The sequence below is a fragment of the Pongo abelii genome, chromosome 1, assembly GCF_028885655.2.
Source record: "Pongo abelii isolate AG06213 chromosome 1, NHGRI_mPonAbe1-v2.0_pri, whole genome shotgun sequence".
NCBI lineage: Eukaryota > Metazoa > Chordata > Mammalia > Primates > Hominidae > Pongo > Pongo abelii.
In genome coordinates this window covers 180,905,729-180,924,350 of record NC_071985.2, presented here as the reverse complement: position 1 = coordinate 180,924,350, position 18,622 = coordinate 180,905,729, and the positions used below count along the sequence as shown (strand labels likewise).

At 42.5% G+C, this 18,622-nt stretch overlaps 2 protein-coding genes across 3 annotated transcripts in view; one reads left to right on the top strand and one right to left on the bottom strand.

Annotated features, from left to right (window-relative positions):
• The window catches only part of ZFYVE9 (zinc finger FYVE-type containing 9), a 201,123-nt gene that overhangs the window by 179,270 nt on the left and 3,231 nt on the right, over positions 1–18,622 (top strand). For both annotated transcript variants that reach the window (XM_024248413.3, XM_054554772.2), the window contains 4 exons: positions 5,674–5,824; positions 9,547–9,627; positions 12,662–12,824; positions 15,017–15,122. In XM_024248413.3, the coding sequence (XP_024104181.2) occupies positions 5,674–5,824; positions 9,547–9,627; positions 12,662–12,824; positions 15,017–15,122 (501 nt within the window). The remainder of the gene's footprint in view (positions 1–5,673; positions 5,825–9,546; positions 9,628–12,661; positions 12,825–15,016; positions 15,123–18,622) is intronic.
• Positions 12,516–18,622, bottom strand: part of CC2D1B (coiled-coil and C2 domain containing 1B) — a 28,886-nt gene continuing 22,779 nt past the window's right edge. The window contains exon 27 of the transcript XR_010138347.1: positions 12,516–13,890. The gene's annotated coding sequence lies outside the window, so the exon portion shown is untranslated. The remainder of the gene's footprint in view (positions 13,891–18,622) is intronic.

Here is an 18,622-nt window from a genome sequence, read left to right as displayed (position 1 = left end):
CTGAGATTGCACCACTACACTCCAGCCTGGTGACAGAGCGAGACTCTGTCTCAAAAACAAACAAACATACTGTTGATTTTGCAATTAAGCATTATTCAAGGTTGAATGTGAATGATGGCATATAAAAAGTACAGAGAATGTGCTATGGCATTTCAAAGAAGGTAATGGTCACATTAATGTCTCATTGGGGGTTAAAGAAGTCTTCATGCTGGCCAGGCGCGGTGGCTCACGCCTGTAATCCTAGCACTTTGGGAGGCTGAGTCGGGCAGATCACAAGGTCAGGAGTTCTAAACCAGCTTGGCCAATATGGTGAAACCCCATCTCTACTAAAAATACAAAAATTAGCGGGGCGTGGTGGCGTGTGCCTGAAGTCCCAGCTACTCGGGAGGCTGAGGCAGAAGAATTGCTTGAATCTGGGAGGCAAGAGGTTGCAGTGAGCCGAGATGGTGCCACTGCACTCCAGCCTGAGCGACAGAGGGAGACTTGGTCTCAAAAAAAAAAAAAGTCTTCATGCTCAAATTGGCATTTTCAGAGGACGACTTTTTCAGGTGCTTGGACATGGGAGAAGAAAAGGGAAGGTAGGCCGGGCGCTATGGCTCACGCATATGATCCCATCACCTTGGGAGGCTAAGGTGGGTGGGTCATTTGAGGTCAAGAGTTTGAGACCAGCCTGGCCAAGATGGTCAAACTCCGTCTCTACTAAAAATACAAAGAATTAGCCGGGTGTGGTGGCAGGCACCTGTAGTCCCAGCTGCTCGGGTTGCTGAGGAAGGAGAATCGCATGAACTCGGGAGGCAGAGGCAGCAGTGAGCCAGGACCATACCACTGCACTCCAGCCTGGCCAACAAAGCAAGACTCTGTCTCAAAAAGAAAAAAAAAAAACCCAAAAAGAAAATAGTAATGCAAAGCCTCAGGGATGGGAAATGGTAGGCCATCAGGAAGTAGTCCTGCATGTAAGCAGCATGTAAGGATACTATAGGAGGGAGGCAAGACAGGAGAGCTGATTTGGGGTTAGAGCATAGGAAGCTTGAGATTCTGAATGGAGGACAAGCTGGAGAAGATGTGACATAGAGCTGTGCTTTGATAAGTACGGAAACATTGTATGTGATGAATCAGAGCTGATAGAGATTCACTGTAGGAAAACCAGTTATAAGGTCATTATGTCCAGAAAAGAGGCAATTAGGCCTTGAACTATGGTGAAAATAGGTATAGATACAAGAAACATTTCAGAATTTGAATTGACAGCAGAATAACACAACCAAAATGGATAGTCAATATTTATATCATTATATGACTAGTGTAAGTTTGTTTTATGGTCAGTAAGGTCCTTTGAATATCTTGAAAACTCTGCTCTTGTTGTAACTGAGCATTATTTTAAGAGAAAATATATTTATTTATCTCTAAAGAAATATGAAGTTTCTTTCATTGGACTTGTAATTTACATCCAAGGAAATGATTTCCTTTGAGGCCAGCTAATTTATTCAGAATGTCTGGATTGAAAATGTTTCTTAGTCTATTTAGTGTAGACAAAATTAGAAACCACTTTAGCCTAATGATTCGGAAGAAATGATTTCTTTAAAATTGTGATCACTTCAGTTTCTTTCATGTGATACAAATGTAAATTGCAAATGAGAACCTAAATGTGTCTGTCAGTTGGCTTTGCTAAGCAGAAATCTTCTAGCTGACTCATCCTGTTTACAGAAAAATTATTTCAAAGTAACCTTTGGAAAACCTGGGTAGAAGTGGTTTGGATTAGTGAGGTTGATAAATGTCAGTGTAAGAGGAGTATTCAATTATAGTTTGGATACCTCTGGTGCTTTGGAAGAGTTATAACAAAGTAAAGCCAAGAGATGATGATGATGCCTTAGAGTTGTATTGATACAATACCTAGGAGTAAATTTGACCAAGGAAGTAAAAGACTTGTACCCTGAGCACTACAAAACGTTGCTGAAAGTAATTAAAGACCTATATAAATGGAAAGATGTTCCATGGATTAGAAGACTTAATATTGTTAAGATGTCAGTATTAAAAGTGATCTACAAATGAGTCATTGCAAGCCATATCAAAATTTCAATGGCCTTTTTGCAGCAATGGAAAAGCCAATATTCAAATCATCTGTAATTGCAAGGGGCCCTGAATAGCCCTTCATGGATGTTCTTGAAAAAAGAACAAAATTGGTGGATTTATACTTCTCGATTTTAAAACTTACCTTTACCTCACATTATATATAAAAACTGACTCAAAACAATCAACCAACAAACTAAATATAAGAGCTAAAACCGTAAAGCTATTAGACGAAAACTTAGTAATTCTTCATGACTTTGGATTTGGCATTGGATTCTTAGATATGACCCCAAAAGCACAAGCAACAAAAGAAAAAAAATAGATGAATTGTATTTAATAAAAATTAGAAATTTTGTGCATCCAAGTACATTATCAAGAAAATGAAAAGACAACCTATAAAATGGGAGAAAATATTTTCAGATCATATCTCTCATAAGGGTCTTAAGAATTCTTACATATTGGCCGGGCGCGGTGGCGCGTGCCTATAATCCCAGCACTTTGGGAGGCCGAGGCGGGCGGATCACAAGGTCAGGAGATCGAGACCATCCTAGCTAATATGGTGAAACCCCATCTCTACTAAAAATACAAAAAATTAGCCAGGCGTGGTGGCCAGCACCTGTAATCCCAGCTACTTGGGAGGCTGAGGCAGGAAAATGGCGTGTACCTGGGAGGCGGAGCTTGCAGTGAGCCTAGATCGCGCCACTGCACTCCAGCCTGGGTGACAGAGTGCGACTCTGTCTCAAAAACAAAACAAAACAAAAATTCTTTCGTGTCAACAGCAAAGACAGCAAGGCAAAGTGGGTATGTGCCTGTAGTTCCAGCTACTCGGAAGGATAAGGTGGGAGGATCAATGTCAACCTGGATAACATAACATAACATAACATAGCACCATAGTCTCTAAAAAAAAGACAACCCAGTTAAAAAATGGGCAGGCCAGGTGCGATAGCTCACGCCTATAATCCCAGCACTTTGGAAGCCGAGGTGGGCGGACCACTTGAGGTTGGGAGTTGGAGACCAGGCTGACCAACATGGAGAAACCCCATTTCTACTAAAAATACAAAATTAGCGGGTGTGGTGGCACATGCCAGTAATCTCAGCTACTCGGGAGGCTGAGGCAGGAGAATCGCTTTAACCTGGGAGCTGGAGGTTGCAGTGAGCTGAGATAGTGCCACTGCACTCCAGCCTGGGCAACAAGAGCGAAACTCCATCTCAAAAAAGGAATAAAAGAATGGCTGCTCCATAGGCAGAGCAGTGTCATGGGCTGCCTGATTGAGTATACTTATGGTATATCCTGATTATATGCTAAACAAAGGGTTTTCTGGGAAAGGGGTGGGGAATTCCTGGAACTGAGGGTTCCTTCCTTTTTAGATCATATAGGGTAACTTCTTGACATTGCCATGGCATTTGTAAACTGTCATGCATGGGTAGGAGTGTCTTTTAGCATGCTAATGCATTATAATTAGCGATAATGAGCAGTGAGGACCTCCAGTGGTTACTTTCATCACCATCTTGGTTTTGGCGGGTTTTGGCTAGCTTCTTTACAGCATTCTGTTTTTATCAGTGGGGTCTTTGTGACCTGTATCTTGTGCTTTCCTCCTATCCTAAGAATGCCCAACCTCCTGGGATGCAGCCCAGCAGGTTTCAGCCTCATTTTACCCAGCCCCTGTTCAAGATGGAGTCAAACAACTCTGACAGCACTACAACTTTTTTATTTTATTTTATTTTTTGAGATAGAGTCTCCCTGTGTTGCCCAGGCTGGAGTGTAGTAGTGCAATCTTGGCTCACTGCAGCCTCCACCTCTTGGGGTCAAGTGATTCTCCTGCCTCAGCCTCCCGAGTAGCTGGAATTACAGGCACCCGACACCACACCCAGCTAATTTTTTTGTACTTTTAGTAGAGATGGGATTTTACCATGTTGGCCAGGCTAGTCTCGAGCTCCTGACCTCAAGTGGGTTCACCCACCTCGGCCTCCTAAAGTGCTGGGATTACAGGCGTGAGCCACCAGGCCCGGCCCGCAACACTAGAACTTACAGGAGGAAGAGGGGAGTAAAACAAAATAAGTTCCCAATTAGATGTTTAAAGGCTCAGTTTTAAAGGATTAGATCAGAAAGTTGGACAAATGGGATGACACGAAGGAAAAAATGGGAAATAAAAACAAATTATCATTAACCCAGAGCTGGGCTAGGTGGCATGTGCCTATATAATCTCAGCTACTCAAGAGGCTGAGGTGGGAGGATCACCTGAGCCAAGGAGCTTGAATCCAGCCTGGACAACATAGTGAGATCCCTGTCTCTTAAAAAAATGGTGTCGGCTGGGCGCAGTGGCTCACGCCTGTAATCCCAGCACTTTCGGAGGCTGAGGCGGGCGGATCACGAGGTCAGGAGATCGAGACCATCCTGGCTAACACGGTGAAACCCTGTCTCTATAAAAATACAAAAAAATTAGCCAGGCGTGGTAGCTGGCACTTGTAGTCCCAGCTACTTGGGAGGCTGAGGCAGGAGAATGGCGTGAACCCAGGAGGCAGAGGTTGCAGTGAGCCAAGATCACGCCACTGCATTCCAGCTTAGGCAACAGGAGAGAGACCCTGTCTCAAAAAAAAAAAGGTGTCAAACTCTTTATTTATTTTTTTTAAATTTTTTTTTGAGACAGAGTCTTGCTCTGTCCCCAGGCTGGAGTGCAGTGGCGCGATCTCAGCTCACTGCAAGCTCTGCCTCCTGGGTTCACACCATTCTCCTGCCTCAGCCTCCTGAGTAGCTGGGACAACAGGCATCTGCCACCATGCCCAGCTACATTTTTTTATATTTTTAGTAGAGATGGGGTTTCACCATATTAGCCAGGATGGTCTCGATCTCCTGAGCTCGTGATCTGCCTGCCTCGGCCTCCCAAAGTGCTGGGATTATAGGCGTGAGCTACCGTGCCCAGCCCAAACTCTTTATAGAAATAAATAACAACAAATTATCATTAACCTGTTTCAGCCAGGGGCTGGAGTTTAACATCAAGGTGAGTTCTTACGTATTACATGCAAAACAGTGGCCCATGAATTTTTTTTTTTTGGATTAGGTCAGAATTATCATGTTAAATCTTTTGAGAAGAATAAAGCAAAATATTAGTAACTAATTTCATTGAAGATCTCAAACATAAGTTAGTAAAATTAAGAAACAATTTGAATTTCATATGTTTTTAGAGGGAAGATTCACTCCTTTGGAAGTTGAAAAAGAAAGCAGATGTACTTAAATATGGGACATTCTTTTGAACTTAGAATTTCAGATTATATATCCTCAGAGAATCCAGTATATAGGAGAAACTACAATTAGCTAAACTAATTTTAGCTACTTGAGTTCAGTGCAGCAATAAGACGAAAAGTGAATGCAAAATGTATCATGTGCTTATTAGGTCATAGTACAAATCACTTATAAAATGTACGGGGAATTTTTGTGTACATTGATTTGTTAATGGTGACTGATTTTTTTACTTTGATTATTTGGTGGCCCTTTTTGTCACTTTAATATGTAAGATTCTGTTAGTTTTGTTTTTGAGAAGATGGAGTTGCACCATGTCAGACAGAAAAATGCCCATTCTTGTCAGAATAAGGTTATCTCTTTGATTGCAGATGATGAAAGCCATGAACAAGTCCAATGAGCATGTCCTGGCAGGAGGTGCCTGCTTCAATGAAAAGGCAGACTCTCATCTTGTGTGTGTGCAGAATGATGATGGAAACTATCAGACCCAGGCTATCAGTATTCACAATCAGCCCAGAAAAGGTGAGCATTTGAGCTGGTTGAGATTATGATAATGGAAAATTATACTGGACTTGGATAGTTAGATACCTCAGTCCCGTAACACTCACTTTCTAGATAGGTGACTACAAACAAATTAATTAACCCTTCCAACCATACTCTTCAGGATTATGTTGACTCTCCAAGTGGCCAGACTCAGAGTTGCAAATGGGATATGTGTTATTGAGGGAACAATTTTGAAAATATGCCCTTAGGAGGGAGGGATAGCATTAGGAGAAATACCTAATGTAAATGACGAGTTGATGGGTGCAGCAAAACTTACATGGCATGTGTATACTTATGTAACAAACCTGCATGTTGTGCACATGTACCCTAGAACTTAAAGTATAATAATTTAAAAAAAAAAAAAAGAAAATATGCCCTTAGGATATTGACAAGGGCCAGCACTGGCATTTGAAGGCAAGACTAGGCCCCATAATGAGAGTATGTTTAGGTAAATTTGAAGCTTGTTGGATGACCATTCCCACAGAATGCTAATTAACTTGACAGGATTCTGAAGGAGGGTTCAGTGCTATTCAGAATGTGGTCTCCACACCCCAGATTCACTAATCAAAATTTGCATTTTAAGGAGATCTCTGTGTGATTCAAGTGCACATTCGACTTTGAGAAGCATTGCTCAAGAGGCATTACCCAAAGTGTTTTCTCAGGCTCTATGGTGTTAAAAACTGTTCACATGAAAAAATAAGTCTTGTTTAATAGATTTAATCTAAGAAACCCTGTGTTAGGCCAGCTGCGGTGGCTCATGCCTGTAATCCCAGCACTTTGGGAGGCCAAGGCGAGAGCATCGTTTGAGCTAAGGAGTTCAAGACAAGCCTGGGCAACATAGCAAGACCCTGTCTCTAAAAAAAAATAAAAAAATAAAAAAATTTAAAAAAAGAGCTGGTCATGGTGGCTCATGCCTGCAATCCCAGCACTTTGGGAGGCCAAGGTGGGTGGATCGTGGATCACCTAAGGTCAGGAGTTCGAGACCAGCCTGACCAACGTGGTGAAACCCCATCTCTACTAAAAATACAAAAAAGTTAGCAGGGCGTAGTGGCACATGCCTGTAATCCCAGCTACTTGGCAGTCTGAGGCAGCAGAATTGCTTGAACCCGGGAGGCGGAGGTTGCAGTGAGCCAAGATCGCGCCATTGCACTCTAGCCTGGGCAACAAGAGTGAAACTCCGTCTCAAAAAAAAAAAAAAGAACAAACCCTGTGTGTTAAACAAGTTTAAACAGGCTTCTTTACTATGGGTCTTTATATACCCATTAAGAAGCTGATGTGTAATCTAATTTTTCAAAAGGAAGATAGCATCTAGCTATTCCCAAATTTATTTGAACCACAAGTCTTTTTTTCCTCAGAGTTTCTCCAAAACCAGTGTTCCTTCATATGTTTTGTGAAACACTTGTCTAGTAGGCATACAGTAGGTCACTGTCTTCAAGATATATCTATATATGATATATATAGATATGAAATATGATATATCTATATCTATATACAGCAAGCGAGCGAGAGAGAGACAGATAGAGACAGAGTCTTGCTCTGTCGCCCAGGCTAGAGTGCAGTAGTGTGATCTCAGCTCACTGCAACCTCTGCCTCCTGGATTGAAGTGATTCTCCTGCCTCAGCTTCCTGAGTAGCTGGGATTATAGGCATGCACCACCATGCCCAGCTAATTTTTATATTTTTAGTAGAGACAGGGTTTCACCATGTTGGCCAGGCTGGTCTCGAACTCTTGGCCTCAAGTGAATCCACCTGTCTCAGCTTCAGTGCTGGGATTACAGGTGCAAGCCACCACAGCCAGCCAATATATTTTTAAAATCAATTGTTCAGTAAAGGTATAAAAGGAACTTAGCACATGTATATTCAAATGCAGTATCCAAAATAAGGTAGGTGTTGAGGATACAATGCTCCCTATTAGTCATGTTGTATCTAGAATATTCGATTAAGTTTTGTATATCATTAATGAAAATATAGTCATAAAACTAGAGGGTCTCCAGAGGATGATTCAAGACCTGTGATAAATCTGGAGGTCAAAGGAAGCCTTCTTGAATAAAGTATGAATGTTTAACCTGGAAAGGTAGAGATTAGAAGAGGATGAAAGATAGCCATCTCTATTCTTACGGTGTTTTATTATGTAGAAATAAAGCTGAACTTCTTCTCTACAGCTACAAAAGGCCAGAACCAGCACCAATGGGTGAAGGTTACAGGGAGCCAGATTTGGGCTTAATTTGAGAGCACAGTGTGTAACCTGGGAGTTATCCAGAGGTACAATGGGTTGCCTTGTGTGATTGTTGGCTCCTGTCACTAGGAGTGTCTAACAAAAGCTTAATGACCACCTCTTAGAAATACTGTTGGGCCGGCCAGGCGCGGTGGCTCACACCGGTAATCCCAGCACTTTGGGAGGCCGAGGCAGGCGGATCACAAGGTTGGGAGGTTGAGACCATCCTGGCTAACACGGTGAAACCCCGTCTCTACTAAAAACACAAAAAATTAGCCGGGCGTGCTGGCAGGCGCCTGTAGTCCCCAGCTACTTGGGAGGCTGAGGGAAGAGAATGGCGAGAACCCGGGAGGCGGAGCTTGCAGTGAGCCGAGATCACGCCACTGCACTTCAGCCTGGGAGACAGCGAGACTCCGTCTCAAAAAAAAAAAAAGAAATATTGTTGGGCTAGTGGGTAGGAAATTGAATTAGTCCAGTCCAGTTTAGTACAGTGAAGTTTCCATAAAGCTAAATGTAACTGGGTTTTTTTTTTTTTTTAATTTTATGAAGAGATAGTGGTAATAAGAGTTTGTCTTTTAAATAGATACTTTTTTAAAAAAATAACTCTACTTGGCCGGGTGCGGTGGCTCACGCCTGTAATCCCAGCACTTTAGGAGGCCGAGGCGGGCGGATCACGAGATTAGGAGATCAAGACTGTGCTGGCTAACTTGGTCAAACCCCGTCTCTACTAAAAATACAAAAAAATTAGCCGGGCGTGGTGGCGGGCACCTGTAATCCCAGCTACTCGGGAGGCTGAGGCAAGAGAATGGCGTGAACCCGGAAGGTGGAGCTTGCAGTGAGCAGAGATAGCGCCACTGCACTTCAGCCTGGATGACAGAGCGAGACTCCGTCTCAAAAAAAAAAAAAAAAATTAGCAGATAAAAAAGTTGGCAACCATATTTCTATCTTCAGAATATATTTGATCTAAAAAAATCTGAAAATCAATGGATTAGATTAGGGGTGGCAAACTTTTTTTGCATAGGGCCAAATGATAAATATTTTAGACTTTGCAAGCTGTGGTTTTTGTCAACAACTATTCGGCTCTAGTATTATAGTGCAAAAACTGCCATAGATAATAAGTAAATGAATGGACATGGCTGTGTTTCAATAAAATTTTATTTACAAAAGCAGGCTGGAGGCCAAGCAGGCTATAGCTTGCCAACCCCCTGACCTCAACCATTAAGATTCCTTTTCTTGTAAGATACTTGGATTCTTAATTAGAGGAAGAACAAAACAAAATGGGGGAGTGTATCTTAAAACCTAGTTCCCAAAGCTGTTGTAAGCATCAGAATTGTTGGTTACATGTTTATTGTGGAATATAGATTTGATTTTTTAAAATTTTCTGTATGATGATGGTTGGAATTCTCAACTTCTGAATATTTTGTTATTGTTCTCAATCCCTCCAGCTTAGGGTCTGTCTTACTAAACTATTTCTATTGCTGTTTTAGTGACTGGTGCCAGTTTCTTTGTGTTCAGTGGCGCTCTGAAATCCTCTTCTGGATACCTTGCCAAGTCCAGTATTGTGGAAGGTAAAGAATGAATTGTTCAGTCCTCATAATAAGGACTGAACTTATGTACATAAAGGGAATCCTTTACACTTCTGCTGTAGATGTCTGACTCCTACTGTTTTTTCAGTAGCATCTCTTCAGCAAATTAAAACTGCCAGGAGAGTGCTTAGTTCTCTGAAGAAAGGAGTAAGTGGTAGGGATACCATGTGACAATGACATTAAAACTAGGAGATGGCCTTTCAGAGCTCTGGGATAAGGTACCTGAGGGCATGTAGTCTGAGTTCAACTATATTATAGGGTGGAAATATTAATATCTAAATGTGTAGATGAAAGTCGGTGTCTCCTGTCCACAAGAATGCTGTGGTCATCATTTGGAGTACAAAATGGGATGTGCTTGCTGCTAGTGTGCTATAATTAGACATGACACATATGTTGACAAAAGTTAATTAAACTAAAGGCTAATTGGCACACCGTTTATTTTCTTTGTTGGTTATTCATTGTGTTTTCATTTTGTTACTCTTATTTCATAACAGATGGCTTAAAACAGCCATTTTAAATGGCTTGCTTATCCTCTAGATCAGGAATCTTGACAGGGCAATGCAGGGATGGCTTAACCCTGCATTATGATGTTTGGAGTCTTAGTTGGGATGACTTGAAGTTATCTGATGACTGGGAGCTAGAATTATATGAAGGTTTGTTCACACACACGTCTGAGGCCTGGCCTGGGATGATTTAAAGACTAGGAATGGTGACTGGGGTACTTACATGGTGGGGACTCCTTAACATGGCTTGGTAGCATTGGGATAGCTGGACTTTTTACATGGTGGTTCAGGACTCCAAACATGAATGTTCTAGCAAGAAGGTGGAAGCTGCATTGCCTTTTGTGACCCATCCTTTAAAGTTATATTGTGTCATTTCCACCATACTCTGGTGTTGGAAAAAGGGAGGGGAATTAGACTTCACTTCTACATGGGAGAATGGGAAGATAGCATTGTAGAAAAATGAGATGGGAGATACGGCCATTTATGGAAAATGTAGTCTGCCTCACATGATGACAAGTTTTCATTTTTACAGTAGCTCACTCCAAAGCTCTGTGTAAAAACAGTCCTTTCTTAGGCCAGGTGCGGTGGCTCATGCCTGTAATCTCAGCACTTTGGGAGGCCGAGGTGGGCAGATCACTTGAGGTCAGGAGTTGGAGACCAGCCTGGCTGACATGGTGAAACCCCATCTCAACTAAAAATACAAAAAACTGCCGAGCATGGTGGCGCATGCCTGTAATCCCAGCTACTTGGGAGGCTGAGGCAGGAGAATCACTTGAATCTGGGAAGTAGAGGTTGCAGTGAGCCGAGATTGTGCCATTGTACTCCAGCCTGGGCAACAGAGTGAGACTCTATCTTTAAAAAAAAAAAAAAAAAAAAAAAGGTCCTTTCTTAGGGCTGGATTCCAGTGTGTTGATTGAAATACATAGATAATCTTACATATATTTATAGATACTGGCTTTGGTCTTCTTTTGGTAAATTTAATAAAACAGTGAGTGAAACAGAGAGTGCATTAATATTTTACAACTACAATTTACAACTCTTGACTACAAAACAGAAACATGCTGTTAATAAATTGTTATGAAATCTAAGAGGTTTGTTTTTTGTTTTTTGTTTGTTTTTTAAGATGGAGTCTTGTAGCCCAGGCTGGAGTACAGTGGCACAATCTTGGCTCACTGCAATTTCTACCTCAAGTGATTCTCCTGCCTCAGCCTCCTGAGTAGCTGAAATTACAGTTGTGTGCCAACACGCCCAGCTAATTTTTTTGTATTTTTAGTAGAGATGGGGTTCCACCATGTTAGTCAGGCTGGTCTTGAACTCCTGACCTCAAATGATCCACCAGGCTCAGCCTCCCGAAGTGCTGGGATTACAGGTGTGAATCACCACACCCAGCTTAAAATCTAGGAGTTAAACAGTTATTTGGTCTAAAGCAACTAGTTAAAGCCTATATGATCAAGTGTTGACTGTAGTTGAAATTGTGACTTCACAAGGTGATTTTAAAACACCCCTTAAATGTTGTTAAATGATAAAATGAGCTGGGCATGGTGGCACACGCCTATAGTACCAGCTACTTGAGAGGCTGAGGTGGGAGGACCCTGTGAGGCCATTTATGGAAAATGGAGCTTGAGGCTGCAGTGCACTATGATTGTCCCTGTGAATAGCCACTGCGCTCCAACCTGGGCAGTCATCTCTTAAAAAAAAGAAAAAAAAAAAAGATAAATTGACCTGACACAGATCCTTACCAATTCAAAGCAGTGTGTTTAAAAATTATGTGTTTATGTGTCTGGGTTGGGAATTTCTTCGGTCTTGCATTTCACTTGTGTGTTTCAGTGGAGCGATTGGTTGACTATGAAATTTTTATTGAGACTCTTTAGAAATTATTTCATTGTGTGTCAGTGAAGCAGAGTAATTGCTCAGCATGTGACAACTTTTACTGTCAATTTCAGTGTTTGCCTTCAACTCAGGTAGGTAGCAGCTGAAAAAGTTACCATCTGTTGGTTATCTGGTAGCCCATATGAAAGTCTGTGGTAGGTTTGCCTTATTTGCTAGTCAATAAATGGATTTATCTCCAAGCCCACTACTATAATTTATTCAGTGATTTATTTAGCAAACATTTATTGGGCATTCACTCTATGCCAGGCAGTCATAATAAGGTGAGAGAGGTGGAGATGCAAACAAATAAATATGATCAGAGGATGATAAATGCAGGGGTGAAAATAGGAACAAAATGTTCAGTGTGTCCAGAAGAAGAATGTGACTGTGTTTAAGTTTTCCCCTTAAGCAGTCTCAGGAGAAATTCTTAGTTGTGTCTGAAGTGAAATCAACAAGCAAGTGTTTTAATCTTGGCATTGCTTCTCACAACACTTTCAGTAAGAGGTTCAGCTCAAAGAGCAAAACCTCTGTATCAGTCAGCTTTGGAAAGCAGAGCTAAGGTTTACATTTAACTCAGAGGGATTTGCTAGATGCCAGGTGCTGTGTTTCATTTGCCTCTCCTTTGGCTTTGTACTGATTCTTAGATGGTGTTATGGTCCAGATTACTGCAGAGAACATGGATTCCTTGAGGCAGGCACTGCGAGAGATGAAGGACTTCACCATCACCTGTGGGAAGGCGGACGCTGAGGAACCCCAGGAGCACATCCACATCCAGTGGGTGGATGATGACAAGAACGTTAGCAAGGGGTAAATGTAGCACATGTCCCCCCCTTGTGGCTTTTAGTTATAGGTTAGGCTCTGGGTTTTGTCTGCTGTCTACATTGGTGTTTTATAGTTTTACTGAAAGCCCTGCCTAAGAGAAAGACTGCTTTGTATGCTTAACGTAGAATTTTAAATTTCTGGTTTTGTAAGTTAGTTTCTGAAGGAGTTTCTGTATGTATTTTTGAGGGAAGTATAAGTAGAGGGGTTGATGAAACAAAAAAGTCCCTCTGTAGTTACTGAGATAACAGTAATACCTGAGCCTTTTAAGACTTACAACACATTTTTGCCAACATTGTTTTGTTTGATATAATAACAGGTGTTAACATTTCCATTCTATAAATGAGTAAACAAGTACCAAAAGGCTAAGTGACTTTTCAGGTTTACAAAGCTAGGAAGTGATAAGACTAGCTCTTAAAACCACCTTCTTGGGCTTCAAACTCTATATTCTTTCTCAGTGTTCAGCAACTCTATTCTAATGGTTCAAGCCAAAACCTTGGAGACATCTTTGACACTTTTCTTTCCCCCTCACCGCTTTCTTTCTCTCATACCCAGACATTCAGGGACAAGCTGGAAAATATTGCATTTATACATTACAAACTGAGCTTTGTATCCTTTCTCAAAGGATTCTACACAATGAAGGGTGCTCTTTTTTTTGTTTTTAACATTGCTATTTGATGAATTAGAAATTAAACTTAAATTCAAGTAATTTTGACCAAATGAAGTGAATGCCTGATATTGAAGTTTAAGTTAGATTCGACTTTTAATACATAGAGATTTGGCCGGGTGTGGTGGCTCACGCCTGTAATCCCAGCACTTTGGGAGGCTGAGGCAGGTGGATCACCTGAGGTTGGGAGTTCAAGACCAGCCTGACCAACATGGAAAAACCCCGTCTCTACTAAAAATACAAAATTAGCTGGGCATGGTGGTACATGCCTGTAATCCCAGCTACTCAGGAGGCTGAGGCAGGAGACTCACTTGAATCGGGAGGCGGAGGTTTTGGTGAGCCGAGATCATGCCACTGCATTCTGGCCTGGGCAACAAGAGCGAAACTCTGTCTCAAGAAAAAAAAAAAAAAAATAGAGATTCAAGAACATAAACAGGTTTGAAAATTGTTAGGGAAAGTTTAGAATCTTTGTGCCAATTATTTTGAATCCTAATCAGAATGAATGTGTATCTCCATGTGTTTATACTTGTTGTATTTCAGGGAGGAAATGACTATCAGAAGTGGCCTTTTTGTTTAGGAATCTAGGAGTGATAATTTAGCACTAAAGGGAATATGACAGATACATAGATACTTGTTTACACCAGCACTGTCATAATTAGCAACTTGGTCAGATAATTCCTTTTTTTTTTTTTTGGAGGCAGAGTCTTGCTCTGTAACCCAGGCTGGAGTACAGTGGTGCGATCGCAGCTCACTGCAACCTCCGCCTCCCAGGTTCAAGGCGATTCTCATGCCTCAGCCTACCCAGTAGCTGGGATTACAGGCTTGTACCACTACTGCCCGGCTAATTTTCTGTGTTTTTAGTAGAGGTGGGGTTTTGCTATGTTGCTGATGCTGGTCTCGAACTCCTGAGCTCAGACAGTCCACCCACCTCGGCCTCCCAAAGTGCTGGGATTACAGGCATGAGCCACCATGCCCAGCAAATGATTCTTAATAAATATTATTAGACTCCTAAGTCCCAAGCGGTGGGTCAGTAATGGGAATATAAGCACATAGAGCTGAATATATCATATTCCCTCCTCTTCAGAAGTTCATTTGTAAGTTAGGTATGCAAACATGAAGAATATATCATGACGAGTATCATTACAGAGTCAGGAGCAGAGTGAAAACCAGATTGAGTGGGTGACCATGCATTCTCTGAAAGAAGGAATACTGGAAGAAGAGCAGGTTTGATTAATCAATTTCTTTACGTTAAAGAGAACTAGCTCCTGGAAAAATGATTCCTTTTTTGCACGTGTGTTCTTTGAATTATTTCAGTGCATAGATTCTTTCCCAAGAGCTCAGTTCATGTACATTTTTATACAGTGGCTTCTTCTTGCTTTGATGTGCTGCACAGGTGTGTTCAGCAGGGTACCCAGTGTAATTAGCAGGAAGACTTCTGCAGCAAAACGTGATAGGAAAAATGGCTTTTCTAACTTCAAGAGCTGCTTCTATCTTCCCTTTCCCTCTATTTTAGTGTCGTAAGTCCTATAGATGGGAAGTCTATGGAGACTATAACAAATGTGAAGATATTCCATGGATCAGAATATAAAGCAAATGGAAAAGTCATCAGATGGACAGAGGTAAGGAAATGAAACTTGGCATTCTTGACCCACTTTGAACACAACTTTTTGCTAGGCCAAGAGCCACATTCTGGGTTGACTCTGTAGGATAAGAAAAAAATATCTCTGAGAAAAATCTTTCTCGTTTATACTCCAATTCCTATCTGAAATCACCAGGAAGAAATGCTGCCAGTTGCAGCCTGCAGCCGTCTGATGTATCCTCCTTCCTGTGAACTAACTGTTAGATATTTCTTTGCATTGGAACTCAAGAAGAGTAGATCTCTGAGTGGTACCTTCCATCTTTGCTGTATTCTTCAGAAAGCTGGGTCAGTTATTCTGCACTTATAATTATCTTAGATAACACGACAGTCTTTAAAAAATAGACTTATTTCACTAATAAGAAAACTAGGCCAGGCCCAGTGGCTCACACCTGTAATCCCAGCATTTTGGGAGGCTGAGGTAGGTGGATCACTTGAGGTCAGGAATTCAAGACCAGCCTGGGTGACATGGTGAAACCCCATACCCACTAAAAATACAAAAATTAGCCAAGGCATGGTGGTGCACGCCTGTAGTCCCAGCTGCTTGAGAGGCTTGAGGCATGGGAATCACTTGAACCCGGGAGGCAGAGGTTACAGTGGGCCGAGATCACGCCACTGCACTCCATCCAGCCTGGGCAACAGAGCAAGACTCTGTCTCAAAAAAAAAAAAAAAAAAAAAAACTAGGCCGGGCGCGGTGGCTCACGCCTGTAATCCCAGCACTTTGGGAGGCCAAGATGGCCAAGATGAGCAGATCACCTGAGATCTGGAGTTTGAGACCAGCCCCACCAACATGGAGAAACCCCGTCTCTACTAAAAATACAAAATTAGCCGGGCGTGGTGGCGCATGCCTGTAATCCCAGCTACTCAGGAGGCTGAGGTCGGAGAATTGCTTGAACCTGGGAGGTGGAGGTTGTGGTGAGCCGAGATCATGCCATTGAACTCCAGCCTGGGCAACAAGAGCGAAACTCCGTCTCCAAAAACAAACAAACAAAACTAAAGGTCAGAGACTGATTAACTTGCTCAAGATTACAAGGCAAATAAATAATGATAAAATCCTGATTAAAACCCAGATCTGGCCAACTCCTAAGCTCTTTCCCCACTGTATTAATTTGCTCCTTAACTTGAAAGCTGTATTAGAGGCTCACCTGGGAATGAGAGGAGCAGGGCAGTGACCTTTTTTTGAATGTACATATCATATAGATACAGAAAGTTTATTCTCTTCTTCCCCAAGAGGTCTGAGAAAAATAAAATATGAAAAAAATTTTAAAAGTTCTCGTGAGTGGGCCAGGCGCAGTGGCTCACGCCTGTAATCCCAGCACTTTGAGAGGCTGAGGCGGGCGGATCACAAGGTCAGGAGATAGAGACCATCCTGACTAACACGGTGAAACCCTGTCTCTACTAAAAAAGACAAAAAAAAAAATTAGCCGGGTGTGGTGGCGGGTGCCTGTAGTCCCAGCTACTCGGGAGGCTGAGGCAGGAGAATGGTGTGAACCTGGGAGGCGGAGCTTGCAGTGAGCCGAGATCGTGCCACTGCACTCCAGCCTGGGTGACAGAGCAAGACTCCATCTCAAAAAAAATAAAAATAAAAAAATAAAAGTTCTCGTGAGTAAACAGGTAGATCTTACATTCCTTTATTACTTTTGAACCTCATGTATGCTCATTTGTAAAGGATTAAATTATAAGATCTCTAGGATTCTTTTCAGCTTTGAAACTCTTATGTTTTTTAAAAAAATTCTGTGACTTCTAGCTTTTCCATTTCACATGAAAGGAAACAGAGACCCAGGGTTGTTAAATCTCTTACTCAAGTTCATATGGCTGGTTCTTGATAGCAGAGATGAGACCTTGTTGTCCAGTTCTGAGCAGTTGTCCTAAGGGACTCATCCTGCATAACAGGCTCCATGATTTCATATGCAGCCAAGGGATTTTAGTTGCTTGCTATGTAATGATTCGTCCCTTTGACACATTTTGAGCAATGCAGAGTCTGGAACGTGTAAAACACTTTATGGCTTATAAAGCAGTTTGACCTCTGTTCCCTCCTTTTTGCTCCCCAGTAGCAGTGAGGTAGGCAACCTACCCATCCTAAGATGCAAATGAGAAAACAGGCTCAAACAGGTCATGTGACTGTAACTTTGTGACTGATGTTGGTTAATGGCAGAGCAGGGGCCAGCACTCAGGTCTCCTGACTCCCACTCTCATTTCATGCCACCACTCTCCAGTGCATCCAGCTACAGGGCTTCGGAGCTGCCTCCTTTGTAGTCCTCTCAGTGTAAGTTCCTTATGGAGCAGTAAGCTAGGAGTTGCTATACAGAAACATTGTGTATTTGCATTTCTGTATCTTTTATTTATTATTGCCTTTTTTTTTTTTTTTTTTTGAGACAGAGTCTCGCTCTGTCGCCCAGGCGGTAGTGCAGTGGCACAATCTCGGCTCACTGCAAGCTCCGCCTCCCAGGTTCACGCCATTCTCCTGCCTCAGCCTCCTGAGTAGCTGGGACTACAGGCGCCTGCCACCACGCCCGGCTAATTTTTTTTTTGTATTTTTAGTAGAGACGGGGTTTCACCATGTTAGCCAGGATGGTCTCGATCTGCTGACCTCGTGATCCGCCTGCCTGGGCCTCCCAAAGTGCCTTTTTTTTTTTTTTGAGACGGAGTCTCACTCTTGTCACCCAGGCTGGATTGCAATGGTGCGATCTTGGCTGACTGCAACCTCTGCCTCCTAGGTTCAGGCGATTCTCCTGCCTCAGCTTTCTGAGTAGCTGGGACTACAGGCATGTGCCACCACGCCCAGCTAACTTTTGTATTTTTAGTAGACAGGGTTTCACCATGTTGGCTAGGCTGGTCTCAAACTCCTGACCTTGTGATCTGCCTGCCTCAGCCTCCCAAAGTACTGGGATTACAGGTGTGAGCCACCGCGCCCGGCCGTATATTTTGCCTTTATATAGTTTTATCTTCACAATAACCAGAGAAGTCAGGTGCTTTCCACTTTACAGAGGCAAATTAATTTTTTTTTTTTTGATTCAGAGTCTCACTCTGTCACCCAGGCTGGAGTGCAGTGGCGTGATCTTGGCTCACTGCAAGCTCTACCTCCCAGGTTCACGCCATTCTCCTGCCTCAGCCTCTTGAGCAGCTGGGACCATAGGCGCCTGCCACCACGCCCGGCTAATTTTTTGTGGGTTTTTTTTGTATTTTTAGTAGAGACGGGGTTTCACCGTGTTAGCCAGGATGATCTTGATCTCCTGACCTTGTGATCCACCCGCCTTGGCCTCCCAAAGTGCTGGGATTATAGGCGTGAGCCACTGCGCCCTGCCGAGGCAAATTAATTATTAAGAAGTCCTCAGCCTGGCCAGCATGGTGAAACCTCGTCTCTACTAAAAATACAAAAATTAGTCTGGCTTGGTGGCAGGCTCCTGTAATCCTAGCTACTTGGGAAGCTGAGGCAGGAGAATCACTTGAACCTGGGAGGCGGAGGTTGCAGTGAGCCGAGA